This window comes from Anoplophora glabripennis, unplaced genomic scaffold, assembly GCF_000390285.2.
Source record: "Anoplophora glabripennis isolate ALB-LARVAE unplaced genomic scaffold, Agla_2.0 scaffold32, whole genome shotgun sequence".
NCBI classification, from domain to species: domain Eukaryota; kingdom Metazoa; phylum Arthropoda; class Insecta; order Coleoptera; family Cerambycidae; genus Anoplophora; species Anoplophora glabripennis.
The window spans coordinates 324,727-345,405 of record NW_019416220.1 but is presented as its reverse complement, the minus strand read 5'-3'; the positions used below and the strand labels follow the sequence as shown (position 1 = coordinate 345,405).

The window sequence follows — 20,679 nt, the reverse complement described above, 5'->3', positions numbered from 1 at the left end:
TATAAGGGTATTTTGACGAGTGCTGAATAGCCTGGTAATATTATCTTTTTGATAAAAAAATGCCTAAACCACTTTCTGGAAAAACGGCTCCTTTAAAAAATCGTAGTAGACCAGGCTTTTGTTACATCAATAAAATGATTACTAGAATATAACCTCCCTTCAGGGGTAAAAAAATTGGCTTGCGTAAAGTCCACAGCCGTCTTACATTTTCAGAGGTGTTAACCTGAAAAACAGAACACACTGTATATTTGACCACATGATTAAAAAAAATGTATAGGGAATTTATATTAATATCCTATTCTATTTTCTCGTTTTGTGTTAAACTGAAGTATATAAAAAAATTTTCAGGTAAGAACTACATCAATATTTTTGGCACTATTATTAAAAATCATGCACTGATTAATCTTTTTGATGGGTAGTTTTATTATATTTATTAATTTTAATAAACACAATGACATTTAAATAAATAAAAACATAAGATAATAGAAGAGTATAAAAGAGATCATGTACTATGATGCAATTTCCTCTGATATTTTCTTTTTCACTTCGTCTATGGTGATATTTCCTACAATTTTTAACGTTTTTGACCTAGACTTAAAACCCTGAAAAATAAAAAAATATAGTATGTAATATCATTGAGAATACGATTTATAAACATAACTCCAGTCATTTGTTATAATAAGTATTATATTAGCTAAATTAACATAAAGCTTAAGTGAATATTCATATGTATATTTCTTTTTATCAATAATTTTAATTCATTTGCTACCTCTAGAAATAAATATGTAACCTTATTTCAGAAGATAACTAAGAAGTGGAAGAGAAAATTCAAAGCACGTATGATGTTACGAAATGAAAATGGAAATTTGAATATCAAATAATAATCATTCATGAAATATATTTTCCCTTTAATTTCTGAAAATGTTTCCTGCAAATTATTTTTTCAGGCTACATAATGGGTTTTTTGAAACTTGATAACTTTCCAAACTATTTATAACTTTACGCAATTTGCTTTCTGAATCAGTGATCCTAATAATCGGATTAATATGATCACAGTTTCCAAAAACCGCTACTGTGCTCTAAATAGTGATAATTCACAGAGCACAGAGATTAAAATTTGAATGAACACTCTAAATTTTTATTAGTAAATACAGTGCATCCCATTTTTGATGTCATGCTAGGTATCTTGGCTGTTATTACATAGAGTTACTGTACTTAACTCAAAAATAAAAAAAATAGTTGGCGTTTTGTTTACTAAAAAAAAAGACTGAAGTTGGCCCCGACTAAAAACAAACGCAATAAACAGAATCTGGTGCCATGGCTGAATTTTAACTAGCCACAGAGAACAAGAAATTCATGTAGTCCAAATGTATTTGACCTGAAGATTATTCTCAAGAAATATGGTCAATTATGCAAGATTCTTTCTATCTTTAATAATAATCGGGGTACCAAAAGTCAAATGCACTGCTTTGTGAAATTTCAAACCGATTTACAATATATTAAATTATTTTTCACATTCCCACCTTATCAAACACAACGTCACTTTTACGTAGTCCTAGAACCGAGGCCATATATTTTACTAGCTCTGTGTTCGCCTCCCCCTCTGAAGGTGGAGCATTTATTTGGACACCAACTCCTTCAGCAGTTATTCCTGAAAAATATGTGTCTTATAACCCATACCTACGTAACAGTCAACTAAGTCTGATACAAAATTATAATTTATGAAATTAATATTCACCGGTAATTCCATTTTGCTTTGCTCCTGGCTTTGCCAAAACTTGTATGACTATATTTTTTGACTTATCCAAAGAGATAGCACAGTCTTCTTCCTTAAAATCATTTTTTTAATACCATATACAAAATTACATTATATATTCAGTACCTTCGGAGCTGCTATGCTTTCTTTACTATTTTTCGATTTACTTTTCTTAGACATCACACGTATGTTCTTACTTGGCTGGGAATTAAAAAATGTACTCCTTAGAATAGTTATATAGTTATTTATCATTTAATTTAAATGATATAAATGATTTAATTAAAATTTAATGTAATTTATCATTACAAGAGCTTCTAGTTTATTATATTTTTCTTCTTTGTTGTTGGCTTTCATGTAATGAATTTAGGTTATATTTTGATGTATTGACATGCGCTTTGAGCTATAAAAACTGGTGGAAAGACAATTAGTTCTAAATATTTGGAACAAGTATACGTATTTCTATTGGATGATGCTTTTAAGGAAGATCATAACAACCAATCATATGTCAAAATAAAAACTTATTGAGCATTGAGCTATATGACGACTACAGAATGAGCACATTTTCCTTGGCGTATTCCACAACATAAACAATAACGTAAAAATAATAAACGATTATTTTATTTTGTACTCTTATTTTTTCAACATAAAATAACATTAACAAGTTGTGTAAGCATAACTCTTTATTATATTATGATTATGACATTTCACAAGAACGATGAAGGAAGTGAACGATGATATTAGCTTTGTTCTCGCAGCTGTTCAAACCAGTTCAGGATCAGTCAGAAGCAGGCGTCCATCTACTTTCTTTGCTATTTCCTTAGATTAGGACTTTCCTAATCTAAGGCTATTTCTCACAATCACAGTATAAAAGAAGTAGCTAGACGATTGCTTCTGACTAATCCCAAACTGGTTTGAATGGCTGTGCGAACAAAGCTATTAGTTTAAAATCACTTTCATGGAGAAACCCCAGCTTTATATTTAACCATTATGATTTGATTATATTGAATTTATTTTTAGCAATATTTGTTAACTGCCTTGGTTTATTTTTAATATGGAAAGCAGTGAGAAGTATTCAGTGCCGTAATACAACAATAAAATACTTTTAACATTAAACAATAAAGTTAACTACTAGGTACTCAACCGGTAACCAAGAATTATAATAATAAACATGCAATCACGTTTGTGGTAATTTTTCTTTTATAGTACAAATACATCTCGAGCATTCACTTTTTTAAACTGGCTTGATACTACGTGTCCGGCTTTAACCAATATAGATACTAAATTACTTTCTAACTCCGAATGTACGTTACATTTTGTAAGACATAGATCAAGGTAGCATTATTTGTATTCTTTCATTTAAATACACCCTGTATAGGAAGAAATGTTCCAGTAAAAATCATTTTTTATTTGCAGACAAGCAGAAATTTAAGGCATTTAATGGGGTTTTAAACAATGGTTTTCTTATTTTGTAATATCTAATCTACATATTTATGTAACCTATTAACATTTCCTTAATATTAAATATATTCGATTTATATTTAACTTAAGTAATATTTTAGTTTCAATCATTATTAACTTCTTAATTTGCTATATATAAAAAAATAATCTGTTGCATTTTCTTTAACTTTCTCTCTCGAATTTAATATGTAAACCTATTTTTATTTGATAAAATATTTCTTAAAAACAAATAGAATTCTAGTATTTTAATTCTGAAGTTTCTGTGCGAAATGTAATTCTCTGCCTGACAACTAGGTGGCGCCACTACTTGGTGGTTTGTATTTGTGGGAATTCTTTTTCCTAAATGTTCTGTGCTTCTATGATATGACCCGTATGACTGACGTTTACAAGTTGTCATGATATGTTAGGTTAGATTCCAGAAAAATGCCCAAAAAATTCGCTACTGAAAATACCAAAGCCGTAACGGCCCGAGAGAGGAAAAAGCAAGCAAAAGATGAAGCTGCCTCCAAGAAGCAAAAAGAAGTAGAAGATGCTTATTGGAAGGACGATGACAAACAGATACAAAAGAAGCAGCAGAAAAAGGTTTACTGGTAATTTCCTATAGAAAGCGAACTTAAAAACAAATACGTATTTTATAGGAAGCTGAGGAGAGAAAACGACAGGAAGCGCTACAGCGAAAGGCTGAAGCAAAAGCTTTGCTAGAGAAAGAAACTGGTGAAGCAGTGAAGAAAACGTTGAAAGTTCCACCACCTGTAAAGGTTACCAGAGCTCAGATATCTGCTAAGGTTACAACAGAAACCAAAGTTAAAGAGAAGGAAGAAAAGAAAATCGAGACACATTTGGACGTTCCGTTGGTAGAAAACCTGAACAGGCTTGAGATTGATGGTGAAGAAGCAAGGACTATTGATGAGGCCATTTCTGTACTAAGGTAAGATTTTAGTAGACATATCGTGAGATGAAAGCTCCGTAACGTGTCTCCACTTTATAGTTCGAAAGCAGAGGATGCCGACAAACACCCCGAGAAGAGAATGAAGGCCGCGTACAATGCGTTCGAGGAAAGAAGACTTCAGGAACTGAAAATTGAGAATCCGAGTCTAAGATTGTCTCAACTGAAGCAGATGATATTCAAGGAGTGGCAAAAGTCACCGGAAAATCCTTTAAATAATTAAATTTAGGTGGAATTGAAGTCGATGTTATGACGAAGACAAAATTATTGAATATGGATACGATTGACGCAACAATAGGAAAAATAATGTCTTCTGACGATAAAAAAATACAGAAAAATTGTTGTTAAATACATCACTTGGTGGTATTAATTTTTTTGAGGAATTTAACATGATCTAAAGAATTTTCATTTTGCGAATAGGTCTGCGTATCTGGTCATATACATATGCAATTTATGTTGTTAATTTTTCAATTTTGGAATAAAATTTAAAATTCCATTTTATATTCGCCAATTTTGTTCTTGTTCATAGTTTGATTGTTTACTGTTGTTAATCAAATCACAAGAAAAGTATATAAGCTATATTTTATAAACTTATAAAACTTTTCCAAAGATAAAGCTAGAATCTATTAAAATAATAATAATGTCGCTACCCCTCATTCTAATCGCAAGCATTAACCCAGAAGTCCGAGACTTATGTGGGAGAGGGGGCGGCATATAATACTAATGGCCTTTATTACTGTAAAAAAATGTAACATAAAGAAATACATATTTCATCCTGACAAGGAGAAAGCAAGGTAATCGGATTTTTATAATTTCTGATATTTATGGTACGTGTAGTTTGGACCTTGAATAAGAATTTTCTGAAGTAGTTCGACGCAACGTTCATAAATTACCGAGATAATCGATTTTGAAGTTTAACCTGTTAGCTAAATCCATTATTAGATGCCACACATTCTTCAACTGCAAGCGTGGCTTGGTGGGTGGTGTTTGGTTTCGACAGTCACGAGATCACTGGTTCGAGTCTCGTCGCGCGACATTTTTTTTATTTTCAAAATTAGTTTAATTAAATAAAATATTTTAATAAAAATTTCCAATATTGTCTTGGTTTAAGAAAATTTTTGTACTTTTTTCGAATTTCTACGGGGGGCAACTGACCTCCCCTGCCCCCCTTGGCGACGCCCTTGGTATGGAATAGTTTTGTGTCCACCACGTATATGAATATCATAAATATTATATCTAGTATCAAATTTATCTCTATCATAGAGAGGGGAGGAAGGGTCGTTAATAATTTTGAAAAGTTGTTTTTTTAAAGATAATTTAAATATGTCTGTTGGAATACAGAAGATTAATGTGGTAAAAGATTTTTTTTATAAATTTTTGACTTAGTTTCTATAACGAAAGTCCCAATTGTTGGTTGAATACACAAAAGGTAAGCATAAATTACTCAATTGAATGTTAAAATTATCTTATACACAGTAACTGTAAATTTTATACGTTAATGTTAATAACTTCTGCTGCATGAAGATAATGGGTGTTATGAAAATCAAAATATAGCTGGGTATAGTCGGCGTAAGCCTGAATCTTACAATTTTTTAAACACGAGGATATTGCAAGTATATATTAAAAATGGCAAAGGTCCTAACTCTGAGCCCTGTGGTACTCCTGTGGTAATATCAAAACTATTAGAGAAGCTATTGTTACTAGGTATACATTTTTTGAGTACGTCCGTTAAGGTAATAACTAATTAAAACCGACTCATCAGAAAAGCCCTAAAAATTTAACACACTACATCATGGTTAATAGTATTGAAAGCTTTAGAACAGTCTAACAACACAAGAATGCAATTATTGCCCTTATCACATGTTTCGATAACATTTGCGATTGTGTTGAGAGTGTTTGCATAGAAAATATAGTGCTAACGATTAAGTTTTGTATGGAGTGTTTGTAAATAAAATTACTGGAGTTTGAGTTATTTGTTTATTTTTTTTAATTCAAGTTTCCTAGCAACCTCAACATTAAATATTAAACTTTGGCATCTATGGCATGGAAGATGGCGCCACTGTAGCAGTTAAACAACCAGTCGAACTTTGATAGGAAACTACTAGATGGCGTCTATATTATAAAACTCGTGTCGTCCCATAACCTTTTTAGTAGTGACGTCACATACGCCAAATAATAGACAACCTTATATACTTTGGACATAAGTTCCAAAAAAATGTCTTCTTTGTCATGACCTTAAATATTGCGATATTCTGGCAATATTAGAAATATTTAAGAAGTTTCGAACCCCAAGTGACAGACTAAAAGAATTATAGAATTTATATATTTAAATTTATAGAACAATATTGACTTTTATAGTAATTAATAAATTAAAATTATATCAATGTTACTGAGCATGCGCATTAAATATAATTTCATGTAAGCGAAGTAATCTCGTAACAGGATATCATTATTATCATTCACGAAAAGTTTGGTAGGTATTGGTTAAGAGTACGTCTACAACAAACCACTTGAAGAAAAAACACTCGATAAAGACACTGATACAGTACAGCACCAAGAAAAACAAAAAATACTTAGTAGAAGTTAGTAATATGTGGTAGAACTAGAAAATGCCAAGATTACACAAAAGAAGAGAAAATATGCGAATGATGACAGTGATGACATATCAACAAGATCTGACTTGAGTATGAGGATATTCTTTCTGATCATGCGCATTAGGAATAACACGGCTAAAGTTAAATTTTTACTTTATTTAAATTTAGAAATATTCTTTTATATCGTTTTTTGTAAGTTTTAAGCACATTAGTGTATTTATTTTACCAAACACGTGTTGGATGTTCTTAAATACGTCTAAATCCTTGTAAAAATAAATTTATTTGAAGTTATTCATTTTTAAAATATCTGTGTAAATAATACACACGGGTCAGATTCGGTACTATGACAATTTGTTGCGAGTTGCCTAAATATGTGACGTCACACTAAAAGAGTACTGTTTTTAATCTAGTGAATTTCATTTCTGCAGGTTTGTTTCATAAAATCCCTTTGAATGATTTTTTAGTAACACTATTCCTTATCCCTTCAGGTACCTAAATAATTATAAACTTTTGGTGCAAGAACCGCATGAGTAGGTACCTACTTGTATTTCTAGTACCTATTATATTCATGCTGCAAAAACATCTTTATTTTAGAATGCTGATAATTGACCACGAGGAAAAATATTTGACTTAGATCCATAATTGATGTTTCTTTGTAGAAGAAATCAGTTGGATAGACATATGCTTTATTATACATAATTTTCATAATCCTCTTGCGTGTTTATTCTAATTTATTTTAAATATATATTCCTTACCCGCCCTCCTCCAATTATACCATACCCTATATGCGAATTATAAATAAAATTGGGCCAAGTATTTACCCTTGCGGTATTCCATAATGCAAAATTACTCCTTACGACATTGCCCTGTTAAACAACTCTGAATTAAATTGAGTGCAATTCCTGTGATTCCCACATCTACATTTTCTAATAGTAAAGTATGATTTACACGCTAAAAAGTTTTAGATAGATTTAAAAATATACAGACTTTGATATTAAATTTTGTATTTTGCGCCACTTATTGCTATAGCGATGAGTAGCAGCACTAGCGCCATCTAATCGCTACTAGAGCTTGTTCTTTGTAAATTGTAAATTTGTAAATCAATGTATTGATATAGAGGAATCTACTTGTAGCACTAAAAATTATAATGAAATTATAATTCAAATGTACAAAAATATTTTGGGTTGCAACGAAATTGGAGTACCTACTTATGGGTAGTTACTCCAGGCTACTTTTGAAGCTTCCATAGTTCGAGCTCTTATTTTTTTTATCAGATCTCTGTATTTATTTGGGGTTTTGCCACCCGAAAAAAATTAAAACACTAATCAAAATAATTTTTGCCAAAATGTATATAAATTAAAGAAAAAAAAAACTTTTTGTAAATTTATTTATAACTATTATAAATTCCTAACAGGTAAAGGTGGTGGGGGTACATCTGGAATATCGGAGTTCTTCTTTAAATTGGCGATTATTTGTTTAGGGTCGTTAACATTCTCTAAATACTCTTCCAGCGCTTTCGTTGGTATGTTTTCTTGTACTTTCTGCTCTGGCTTCGGATAGTAGGGTTCATAAGTCAACTGAGGTGAAGTGTAATACGGGATATACTGTTGCAGGGGTACCACATTCTGAGGCAAATTCTTAATGCCACCCGTTGACGCTGGCTGCAGTTGATTTGATCTTGCCTCAATCTGAAAATACGAAAATGTAGTCAGTGGTCAGTAAATTATATATCAAAGTACAGACATTAGAGATATTCTACAATATATACCCAAATTCTTGCCGCTACACCTCATTTTTACACAGTCACACAAACTAATGGCTTGTTCTTTTGATGGAGACTCTGTTATCGCTTCGGAACCGCTTATCACGAATCTGAAATCAGTTTGTCCTCCAGATCTTTAAAAAATGAGGTGTTTGCGAATATCGTTCTTCGAGTATTACTTTTGTATGACCAACTTACTGGGCATCAAATAAAAGATAAAATATGTGTATTTGCTATTATTGGCCGTTACTGGCAATGTCAACTAAACAGCATAATAAAATATGTTAGGATTCCCAATGTGAATGTAATTAAAATAAATTTCTCATAAATCTACTTTAAGATACTCACGTTTTGTTCCGTTTCTGCAAAGGATTGTTTGGGTTGTTCTGAAGGCTGATTTTGATTGCCTATTATATCCTGCACCACTGGACCTTCATGAACCTGTGGAAATAAAATATATAATAACGATTTTTTTCCCTGTACCAAGTAGGAATTTTATTCCATTAGTGTAAAAAGATGGTACTTTATACGCGAGTTGAAAGTATTATTTTTTTATTATCCAAAGATACGAAATGTCAAGAAGGTAGGTTCCAAAATTATTGACCCTTGAACAAAAACTACTTAGCGAATATCTCAAAATCATTTAAAATATTTGGATGCAAAAATCAACCTCAACAATATTTTTTTCTTTTCTTTCATAGTCTAGGTCTGTAACCAGTTAGCTGTCACTGAATTTATTCCTTCTTGTACTATGACCAAGAACAGAAGTAAATGTCCCATAAAAATGTCTGTTATTAAACAATTAATGAACCTTCCTTTAAGCGTAAAAAATCGTGAATATCTAATACACCACCGTAACTTGACGGAAATTAGTTAAAAACAATTTTTTGCCACCCAACTTCGCTTAAAATCCGTTCAGGTAACTAAAATTCTTCATTGTTTTACAACAAAATTCCCTGAACCCAAAATGAGTGATTCAACGTTAAAAAAAAATTGTAAACATCTTAGGAATCCATCCGTAAGGAAACTTACGTATCTGGTAGGGGAACTCTGGATGGTACTGATGGGTGTGTAAATTAAAGGTGAAAAGGCTAATCCAACGGAAGTAGTTCTAAGTACTGGTTCATAGACCGGTAAGGCTTGACTAGGAGCTAGATTCTTCTTTGTACTGATCAGCACGTTGTATATCCTTGGTGACTTCCGGGCACTTTCACATAGAGACGCTAAGGCCAGCGATATAACAACGATGTAGATAGTATCTGAAAAAAAGGGACATCGTTAGAAGCAGTCTGTATCTCTTTTATCAACAATACAAGCAGCAAACCACAAATCAATTAAGCACTTTGGTCTTGTTGAGTTCAATCTTGAATATGATCAAGCAAGTTATGCTAGTACTGAGAACGCACAACTTTGTACCTATTAATTATTGCAAAAATCTCGGTAAGAACTTGAGAAAACATTAAGATATGGTTCTAGACAAGATAATGTATTTTACACCCCCCAACGCGTAAAGTACTTACTTTACGCACCAGTGACTTAACTAGTACGAAAAAGTTAAATTAGGTTTCACTTACAGTTACAGTACCCTATAAACTTCCTTGTAAACAACATATTTTACACCTTAGTGCGTAAAGTACTACATATTACGCACCAATACTCAACTATTACGCACAACAAGTTAGATTAGATTCTACTTACTGTTACATTATAGTATGAAAATTACATATAAATAATCTATTTTACACCTTAATGCGTAAAGTACTTCATTTTAGACAGTAGTGACTCAACTAGCCCGAAAAAGTTATATTAGTTTTTACTTACTGTTGAAGTATTGTATACAAATTATTTGCAAGCAATCTATTTTATACCTCTTAGTGCGTAAAATACTTAAGTTAGACACTGGTGACTCAACTAGTGTGGAAAAGTTGACTGTCATAGCACAGTATGTACATAATTTGTAAATAATATGTTTTATACACCAATGCGTAAAGTACTTATTTTACGCAGTAGTGACTGAACTAATGCGAAAAAGTTAGATTAGATTTAACTTACTGCTATGAAACAGTAGGTTTAAAAACAATATAAACAATTATTTTACACACTAGTGCACAACGTACTTATGTTACTACCTGATGACTCAAATAACTTAGTGTTCAATAGATGTACATTTGAAAAGAACGGGTTTTAATTAATTTAATTAGCTGCGGCAATCTGTCTATATACATTGGATAAGGGATCGATTTAATAATTTTAAATACTGCAAAAACTATGTCAAATAGCCACATTACCGAGTAATGGACTTCCTTGGCTGAAACTGTGAAAATTTGTTTTACAACTAGCAAATGGAATTATGTTAAAATTTACTTTATAACACCAGTATGTCGCTCTTCTAGAAGTATGTATAAACAAGCCGTTGCTTCCAGGGAGATAATAGCAATCAAGTTTTATAGCTGTATGAATCATTGACGTACTTGACAAGATTGAAAATTTTAGTTCATTGTAAAAGTATACTGGACAAAAAAATTATCTTCGTACAAAATCCTTTTGCAGACAATTTTTTTTATTTCTAAAATAGTAAATTGTAAATTAGTGGACCATGAACTTCTATTACTCGATACACAAATTAATATTAAGATTAATTTTAACTAAATACTCAAAATATTTATGTAAGTTTCACTATTTTTACCAATGGATGAATGTACTTTACGCACACTTGTATACAATGTTTTTTCTACTTCCGACATATTTTACGTATTAGTAATAAGACTGATGGATTATGAATTTATCAGCAACTTGTAGTATTACCTTAAAAAAATAAGTACTATTGAAATCAAATTTAGTTGTAGTCCGAATAAAAAATTATCTGTAAGTCATTGAATTCAAAGTACCGTGAAGTATGTGTGAATATGTAATTCCAAATTTGCGCAACATTTGTTTATAAATATGTCATAGACAGAACCGTAAATCAATTAACAATGTGGGTCATTTAATACAACTTCATTATGCATGTACAACGATATTAACGTAAATTATTATCCTAAAGGCTCTAGAAATGAAGTAACAAAGGTTCCTATAGGCAATGAACATAGGCGAAGCATCTTTCACGTCTTTAAATAGCTGAAATATTGCGCAAGTGTTTTGAATACTATTGCAACATCAAGCAAGATGATGGTCAATTGAAATAAACAATGGAAAGTTCCGGATGAAATATGTCAGAAAATAAAATGCCAAACTTGGACTACCTAACACTGTATATGTATGTCGTGATCTCATTATGTTTAAATTTTAATAATGTTGCCATATTTTTGGAATTGAAACTATATCTAGTGGTAATTGAATTTTGTTGTGACTACATTTCCAAATTTTCTTTTAGTTTAATTAATTTAATTTTTCAAATATTATTAGTTTTTGCAAATATAAACACACAGGGTGTCAATTTAAGTGCTTCTCAGAAGATTAATTTATTTTAAATATTCTCGGTTGTATGTGCGCGCTTATCAGTGTTGCCAGTTGCTACATTTTTTAACCAAATGTATAAAATTATCCATCTTACTAAAGCACTGTGTTTATATTGCGAATCTCAGGGTTAATGACCTCTGATATTGACCTAGTTTTGGTACATAATATCAATCCACCTGATGTGATACAATAGAGTACTAGGTAAGACTTGACAACAATGCTGCTGTTGCTTTCAATTGGTTATGCGCGTGAGACTAGCGCGTGCGATTATTTGAGGTTACAGTAAGGTTAAAAAAATCCAGTTTTCACGACGGGATATGAGAAGTTAAACTTATAAGTGCTTTTAAATATATGACCCCCATTCGAAGTATAAATGTTGTTTTCAGTACCTCAGAAAAGAAATCTCACCCCCCCCCCCCCCGGACATTTTATTACAAAGAAATTATAAATTAACATGTCTAATTTAATTAGGCTTGATTTTATTTCTTTGGGCAATGTTAAGGATTGGAATTCGTTAATATCAGTTATAAAAAACGTTTTAATTGCTTGTAAACAGCGATAAGATAGACATAATACAATCAAGTAATGTGGCATTTAAATTTTAATTAGGTGATTAATGAGTGCGATAAACATGAGAAATCATCATTGAAAAGGAAAGTGGCCAACACCGAAACCGCTGCATGTTGCACATGACCTTAAACTTTAGTATATTTTAATACAACAGTAATTGTTAAATATTTATTATAATGTTTTTTTGTCTCTCCAGCCTTATGCCGCCTGAAAGCAACCTTTTTTTTGAAATGCCACACCTACTCGTGTTCACCTGTGTAGGTCATCGGATAGAGTGGGAACCCTGTTTCGTTCGGTTATCATTTCCGTTCTGCGACTCTGCTGCCGAGGTTGCCAAGTCTAGTAAAATTTCTCTATTCTAGGGAAAGTTGTGGACTATTCCTTAAAGGTCGTATTTGTGGTTTCGATCAAACTATAACGAAAAATAATGTCAAAGTACAAAATATGTCCATAAAGTAATGTCAGTGAAGGCGATGCATTAATATTTATTCATATTTTTTAAATCTGTAAATTTGGGTGGCAACACTGTACGCTGCAAGTAGTACGTGTACCCTTGGATTACGCAGACTTATAGAAACATCTTTTAATGATACATTACGCAAGACCATACCAACGTTCTAATTCAAGGCGATTGTTCTCATGGCTGCCGCTTGAACGTTACTGTTCTACATCTCACGACTTCGGTATATTGTTATAACAAATTAAATGTTAGAATCGAAAGAGTGGTAAATATTGAAGATCGTGATTCACGTTTTCGCGTGGGTGTTTTGGTGAATACCTGGCGAAAGGAAAACATACAAAAAATGTAGAGAATTGGATGAGAGAATCACGCATTGCATTTTTACTCCAAGGTTTTAATAACAGTAATTTTATTTTGGTTATTATTTATAGCTTTCGTAACTAAATTACTGTACAGGCTGTAGGTACGAATGGGGTCAGATTATATGGAGACTATCTTTGTTCATTTTCTCAAATTCCGTTGTGGAAACTAACTTTTTCTTAAGCGTGATATTTTAACAATCAAACGGCACTTTATTCCTCCTCGATATATGCAAGTTTTTATTAATAGAATTTTATCCACGCTACTTGGCATGAAATACCAATTTCAACATATATATTGATGTGTTGAAAGGTGACATCGATCATTAATGCTAATGCACTATCAGCAGACAACGATTTTTCTTCATCTGCAAACAATTTCATCCTTTTTTTATTTTGAACTTCGACTGATGCTTCCGATAATAGCTTGTCAGTTTTGGGCGAGTTTCTCTCTTCTTCATCCTGCATTTTCAGTAGCTGTAGACAGTTCTACAGTTCTACAGTTTTCAAATTTTTATACACTCCGTATGACTGTTTACAAGCCGACCACGATGTCTATGGCATTTACTCCATTGTATTTAGAATATGAAGAATAACTTTTCGTTTTTTAATAAATATCATCTCGCTTATTGTTAGAGGTGGATCCAACAAACCCTCTATGACTATGCTGGACAGGGAACGTTCTATCCAAATATGTTAAAATATACAGGGTGTTCTATTTAAATTAACAAAGTTAACATCCGCGGCCAATTTGTTTGGACTTCATTTGTTTTTCTACAATCATTTTCGAAAACTTCATAAAAAATCGTGTAACTTTTGTATTTCAGTTTTTTACAACTCTTAAAAAAAAAGTCAAAATATAGTGAATCACCCTGTACATACCTAATACGTGATTTGTTAATAATATATGACATTGGTAATTTGTAATGATTTAGAAACAGAAACAACCTACTGGGCAGCTATAAAAAAATAAAAAAGCCATAAAAAGTAAAGGTCTTGAATGGAAACAGACATTATCATAAATACCATTATCACAAATTAGAAATAAACAAAGGTAACAGTTTTTTTGCTTTTGCCAATTATGTAATACCACATTATTAGATAACGATCACTCCCTATTTATTATTGTTGATCAGCAAAATTTCTGTGTGTCAAAAAAACGACATGAGTTTGCAAAAATATAATTCTAACCTCAACCCGACTACGGTAACCAGCTCTTTAAAGCGCCATAGCAGAGCTCACACATATTTACATTTATATTTATAAACCAATTTATCACCATTATCATATTTGTCATCATATTTATACACGACAAGGTCTGACAAATTTAACCTTTGTATAAAAAAAAATTGCAACACCCATTTACTTGTATTCGTAATGAGTTGTTTAGTTGTTGCCACGTTATCAGAAGGTGGAATGTAACTGTCATTAGAAAAAAATACGTTTTCCTTATCACATTTCCGCATCCAGTCGAAATAAAATTGATATTGCTGGCGTTTCTCGAAAATTAACTGCGAATGGATTTATATCGATAATATCGCTATTTTTTGTTGGTACTGATTTAATCAAGTAATATATTTTTAGCTGAATGTTTACACGTTTACTCCAGACCCTGACATACAAGGTGTCTAAGGCGTCTTTGTGAGGTGGGTATTTTAAAAATTCAGACAGAAATGTTGAGCATTTCTGTTCTGTGAGAGAAAAGCAATACTTTATGACGTAGTACTTGCTATGCGAAGCTTTGCGATAATCTTAAATTCCTTACCACATATCTAGTGCTAACTCAGGAGAATTTTTTTTAGGAACGATAAAGACCTTGCTAACACCTTCTTGGATTATTTTGGTAGTGTTTATGAACCATCGTTAACTCAAGCGCTGAAACATCTAAGGATTCCTGTATGTCTTTAACAGACATTAATTATACCAGCACTGCTCAAATTAAAGAACAAGTAAATTGGAAGTATAGAATCTGGACCAGATGGGTTATCAGAAATTTTTATCAAATCTCTGTCATTCTTTTTAACTGATATTGAATAAGCCAGTTTCTGAAGGAGTATTTCCTTGTATTTTCAAAGAAGCTTGAATTACCCCAATTCAATTCATGCAAGTAAAAGTAATACTTGGAATTATCGTCGAATTACATAAAAAGTGTAACATTTTTAACATTAAGGCGATGTTTCGCATTGTATTAGCTATGTTCTGTACAAATTTAGTTTCGAGCAACTCTCTAGGTTTCAAAAATACAATACCTATGTATGTTTTCAGCCACGAAATTTGAATAATCCCAAATATTTCGAATTTTTACAACCAGGAACGGCGGTGACAACAATTATATACTTTACTCAGGTAATTTTACTTGCGACGTCAAAATAACCATAGAACCAGTCTGTAAAAGGACAACAGGAAGATGAGAACGAATAAAAAGAGACGTAAGCAGAAGGAAGGCAAGGGAGAACAGAAAACCGCTTATTTTAATAATCTCCGATTCTTCTCTGACTTTATTATGTGCCACCCTGTACACCGGCGAATACCACCGGAAAAAATTAGCGAACCACAAGCAATACAAGGAAGCCTGATAAAAAGTGGACGCGGCAAAAAATCCGTACATGTTGCTTATAACAGCTTCGATCGTAATCTAAAGAAACTGATTCACATTACAAATTATTGTTGGGTGTGGCTGGACTAAAATAAAACGAATCCAGTAGAACACCTACCATTTTTTTTGCTCCCATTAAAATATTTAACAAGTATATATGTAAATCTATGGAATTGATTAAATCCATGAATCAGACCGAGGACTTTAATACGCGCTAGAACTGAGGGCAAAGAAAATAGATGAGAATATAATTAACATTAATTTATGCTCGTGTTATGTAATTTTTTTATGAATGAACGAGCCAGTCGTGATTTGAAGATTAATAGCAATATTTTAACAATCAAAGCTTAATTGTTTTTCTATCAATGTAAACACGAAAATGTAGTTTTGTGGTTACTTTGCTTTTTTATTTCAGTTCGCAATTAAAAATTGCAAATAAATAAACGGGAATTCTGTTTAATATTCATAACGTATACGTAGCTTAATAGACAGCAATGTAATGAAGGCGGTTTGTTGTTATCAGAGCATATAGAATTCAAGGGCTTTTGGCTTAACCTATCAATAACATTATGCAAATAAGCCTGTCTAGAAAAAGCTTCTGGTCTTGTTGAACTTGCGCATAGAAATATTCTATATATTTCTATTGTCGCTGTGTTGGGCTTTGCTGCACATATTTGAGATTCTATTCCACACTTACTTTCAAACTATTTCGAAGGATCAGATTTACGCAAAAAAATGTTACGAATTCATTATATTTTTACGAAAACTCAATATTAACGGAGTTGCAGAGCCTCAGAGTTATTTTTTCTAATTAATATTTTGCCAAAAGTTATTTTTCAAATTTAGTACATTTTAAATAAAATAATTTTTATTCCTCGTCGAGATAATTGATTTAGTTAAATTACTATCACGAATTTTAAAATAATTGTTAGATATGTGCATTGGAGCTTAATATGAGACACTCTGTATAAAAACGAATGTTTCTACTAAATGAATTATTTCCAGTTCTCTGGGACGTGATTGATGGATTTTTATAACCTTTGTTTCGATTCGAGGTTTTGGTGATTTCGAATTCTCGTTATCCATGAAAATAAAAACTTGTCAGTCTGTGTTTCGTATTTATCTGAAAATGCGTTGTCACGATTGATTACGAGGTTGCTGCATTTTAATGAACGGAACCTTATCGACGTATTTGAGCAATTTTTGAAAAAATAAGATTTTTTCAGAAAATAATGCGTAAAGTAATTATTCCACACACTTGTGCGTAAAGTAAATATTTCCACACTACTTCGAAAAATCCAGTAATAAAATTAAATTGAATGCACTATTGAGATCATAAAAGCTACTGCAAGAAAAGCGAGTGCGTAAAGTACGTTGTACTATGCGTAAAATTGTACTTCCTCACTAGTGTATAAAATAAATATTTTAGCCCCTAGTAACAGAAGTCACTAGTGCTTAAAATTAATTGGTGTAAAATAATTTAATTTATGATATATATTTTTCGGCAGTAGAAAAAATATTGCAATTCAAGTGTAAAGTACTTTCTTGACGCATGAGAAAATTGCACTAGTGAAAATGACAGACTGCAAGAAAGATCAGTGCGTAAAGAACACTACGCACATAGTACAGTATGTAAAATTTAACTTTCTCACACTAGTGTATAAAGTAAATATTTTGCACACTAATGGCACAATGGTACACTAGCGTTTATCTTTAATCTCTAAGATAATTGTGCGTAAAGAACACTACGCACATTGTACAGTATGTAAAATTTAACTTTGTCACACTAGTGTATAAAGTAAATATTTTACATACTAATGACACAATAGTACACTAGTGTCTATCTTTAATCTCTAAGATAATTAGTGCGTAAAGAACACTACACACATTGTACAGTATTTAATTTAACATTCTCAAACTAGTGTATAAAGTAAATATTTTGCACATTAATGACACAATAGTACACTAGTGTTTATCTTTAATCAGTTTAGTCAATCGAATGGACTCACGACTTATTTAGTTTAATATAATACCATAAATAATCAATAATTAGTGTTATTAGAATCCTCTGTGTTTTTTTTACAAAAAAGATTCGGAATAATTTTTTTTCGAGTTTATATCTTTGTGTCGATAACTTTAATGAATAAAAGGTCTGTCAGATTTGGGCGGTCTTCTCACGCTCCAGTTAAACAAAAAGTTAAAACGCTTCCTGTTTACGCCAATTAGTCTCAAGGATGACTTGATCGAAAACATTGCGAACTTTTTTGTTTCGACACAATGGTACAATGATTGGTAATCGGCTTACTATGGATCTGGCTCAGAATCCACTTAAAATTCTCGCATTAATGTCACAATCGATGATGCTAATTTATGTCAGTATGGGTAACGTTCTCTTCGGCAACTTTTTGCTGTCTGACACTATTTGGATAGTTCATTTTATCTCCCCAAATTGTCAAGGAGACGACAAAAAAATAGTAAAAAGACGCCTTATAATTTACTTTGAAACTAATGCAATTCAACAAAAAGAAATAAAAATTGTTGCAATTTGCAATAAAATAGATTAACGTAACTCTTCCTAGTGCGAAAATATATTTCACACTAACGCGTAAACACTTTATACACTAACGCGTAAAGACTTTTCATACTAGTGCGTAAAAGCTTTTCGTACCTTTGTGCAAATACTTTTCTGCATTAGTGTGCACGTACGTTTCGCTAATGCGTACTTTTTGCACTAATGCGTAAGTACTTTACGTACTAGTGTAACAAATAAATTATGTGTATATCAGTTTGTTCCAGTGATAATACTAACAGCTGTAGTACTAGTTGTCAACTCGCTGCCAGACTGTCAAATTGACAGTTATCCGGAAATAAAATTCATAAAAAGCCTATACAATTTGGGTATTCTAGCAGAATTTTTTTGTAGTAAAAAATTCTATTCTATTAGAAATATAGAACTATAAAATTCATTTTCTTTCCAATTTTTTTCATATCGAACTTGAAAGCGATATCTCAACAGCTGTAAAAGTTATTAGAAGTTTTGGAAAAAAAGTTATTAATAGAAGTGAAGTTCAATGAATTTGGAAATTATAACTTCCTTAAAATCGGGCAAATCTTGAGCCCGCTACAATTTTTTTAAGTTATTCTTCCATTCTCTTGGCCTACTACGATTTTTTTTCAATTATTAAAGATTAAATGTGTGTCTCAAAAAAACTGTAATTATTTCTACTAAAGTCCAAAGTTGCTCTTTCTTTCGACATTAATTGAGAAAAAATGATTACTGTTAAAATATCAGGAACAGTTACAACTTTTTTTTGTCTATGTAATTTAGAAGTAACTAGATTTTTGTAGAATTTGGTAAGGGCGTTTTCTGAGTGGTGTAAAATATCATTCAATTTCTAATAAATTGCAGTATACACAAGTATTTTTAGATTAACATTAGCTTCGGAAAATACATATTACTACCAAAAATTTTATATTTTAATGAAAGTATTACTTTATTCGTAACTGTTAGCATTTATTATTAAAAGTCAGTAACACAAAATATTTTTTTATAATCTTATATTAGCAGTAAAAATGAGAGCACAAACCAGACAGTTTTCCAGTCATCTTCACAAATCGGAACACTCCTTCACTAATCAAAGTTACCGCAACTGTCCACACCAGCTAAAACTACAGCACTTCATCAAACAATTCCGACGAAATTGCACGGTTCTTATTCAACTGATACACATTGTTTACCTTGTATAAAATGCTCCACGACAGTACAACAAATAATTACCTTGATAGAATACAAGAGATCTTATATAGAATCATATTAAGACTGTCTCTTTGCAGTGCAGTGTCTACAGATCCGGCCTCGAAATATTCCTTCAGAGGGCCTATTGCAAGTAGCGGATCATTTTCTGCAGGCTCAAAACTAGAATTTTCCAACTACTGTGCGTAAAGTACTAAATTCACGCTTTTGTACATTAGTACACACTAGTACAAATTTCATATAAATATAACTAAAGCTGATTCGAATCATGAATGTCATATCCAAAGTTGATTCAGATGTACTTTTAATTTTAATATTAAAAAGTTGGTTGCTGATACAAGTAGCGACATAACCAGTAATAATTACTCTATTGCTTTAATTCATTTTAGACACTAGTGCGTAAAATGAAGTGCTTTATGCACTAGTGAGTTTAATTTAAAATAAACGTAACGAGTTATTCTTTTGTAGGTTTAAAATTAGAATTACGCGTAAAACCACTAGTGCATACAGTAAATATTTTACACACTAGTGCAAGTGACACTTTAAACACTGGTGTTAAAATGAAATGCTTTATGCACTAGTGTGTTTTATTTAACATAACATCACAACATTTCTATTACTTTTCTTAATGGGTGCCTTTCAATAAGTAACTGATAACTGCAGTTATAAAGGTCGAAGATATTTGAGCAGTAAATAAATGGAATAGCGAAGATCCGAATAGTTTTTTCTTGCCATAATAATATGAACAAACATTTTTGGAACCGCTGTGGCTCCATATGTTATCACCAGCACAATTCATTGTATTAACGTCTGTTTTAGTATATCTAATAAGAAAATACGGTTATAAGTACGAATCCAAGAAAATAAATGATTCGGCGTCCTATCTACGGCCACAGCCATTCGTCTCTAGGCGACAATTCCAGAGGTTCTCAATAAGTTTCACTACAATATTAAGCAAGTAAACA

General features: G+C 31.7%; 3 protein-coding genes across 3 annotated transcripts; 1 reads left to right on the top strand and 2 right to left on the bottom strand.

The window, feature by feature from the left end:
* Nucleotides 1–420: 420 nt before the first annotated feature.
* On the bottom strand, nucleotides 421–2,138 carry LOC108906245 (UPF0235 protein C15orf40 homolog). The gene is made up of 4 exons (XM_018709459.1): nucleotides 1,883–2,138; nucleotides 1,739–1,829; nucleotides 1,524–1,651; nucleotides 421–602 (listed from the first exon to the last, which is right to left on the bottom strand). Exons 1-4 carry the CDS (start codon nucleotides 2,006–2,008, stop codon nucleotides 510–512), a joined length of 438 nt encoding a protein of 145 aa, XP_018564975.1. The 5' UTR covers nucleotides 2,009–2,138; the 3' UTR covers nucleotides 421–509.
* Nucleotides 2,139–3,588: 1,450 nt separating this feature from the next.
* Nucleotides 3,589–4,661, top strand: LOC108906236 (coiled-coil domain-containing protein 124). Its single transcript, XM_018709448.1, has 3 exons — nucleotides 3,589–3,796; nucleotides 3,853–4,142; nucleotides 4,203–4,661. Exons 1-3 carry the CDS (start codon nucleotides 3,638–3,640, stop codon nucleotides 4,381–4,383), a joined length of 630 nt encoding a protein of 209 aa, XP_018564964.1. The 5' UTR covers nucleotides 3,589–3,637; the 3' UTR covers nucleotides 4,384–4,661.
* Nucleotides 4,662–8,124: 3,463 nt separating this feature from the next.
* On the bottom strand, nucleotides 8,125–19,751 carry LOC108906246. Its single transcript, XM_018709460.1, has 4 exons — nucleotides 19,548–19,751; nucleotides 9,549–9,775; nucleotides 8,865–8,957; nucleotides 8,125–8,442 (listed from the first exon to the last, which is right to left on the bottom strand). The coding sequence occupies exons 1-4, from the start codon at nucleotides 19,564–19,566 to the stop codon at nucleotides 8,152–8,154; spliced, it is 630 nt and encodes a 209-aa protein (XP_018564976.1). The 5' UTR covers nucleotides 19,567–19,751; the 3' UTR covers nucleotides 8,125–8,151.
* Between the last annotated feature and the right edge of the window lie 928 nt (nucleotides 19,752–20,679).

What these genes read in the sequence shown, in the direction of transcription:
- LOC108906246 (XM_018709460.1), bottom strand. An exon ending in AGAGTTCCCCTACCAGATAC is followed by an intron (nt 8,958 to 9,548) that starts GTAAGTTTCCTT and finishes TTATTTCCACAG; the next exon opens with GTTCATGAAGGTCCAGTGGT. An exon ending in TTGCAGAAACGGAACAAAAC is followed by an intron (nt 8,443 to 8,864) that starts GTGAGTATCTTA and finishes TCGTATTTTCAG; the next exon opens with ATTGAGGCAAGATCAAATCA.
- LOC108906236 (XM_018709448.1), top strand. Translation starts at nt 3,638, where the DNA reads ATGCCCAAAAAATTCGCTACTGAAAATACCAAAGCCGTAACGGCCCGA. An exon ending in AAAAGAAGCAGCAGAAAAAG is followed by an intron (nt 3,797 to 3,852) that starts GTTTACTGGTAA and finishes CGTATTTTATAG; the next exon opens with GAAGCTGAGGAGAGAAAACG. An exon ending in GAGGCCATTTCTGTACTAAG is followed by an intron (nt 4,143 to 4,202) that starts GTAAGATTTTAG and finishes TCCACTTTATAG; the next exon opens with TTCGAAAGCAGAGGATGCCG.
- LOC108906245 (XM_018709459.1), bottom strand. Translation starts at nt 2,008, where the DNA reads ATGATAAATAACTATATAACTATTCTAAGGAGTACATTTTTTAATTCC. An exon ending in AAAGCAAAATGGAATTACCG is followed by an intron (nt 1,652 to 1,738) that starts GTGAATATTAAT and finishes CATATTTTTCAG; the next exon opens with GAATAACTGCTGAAGGAGTT. An exon ending in GTGACGTTGTGTTTGATAAG is followed by an intron (nt 603 to 1,523) that starts GTGGGAATGTGA and finishes TTTATTTTTCAG; the next exon opens with GGTTTTAAGTCTAGGTCAAA.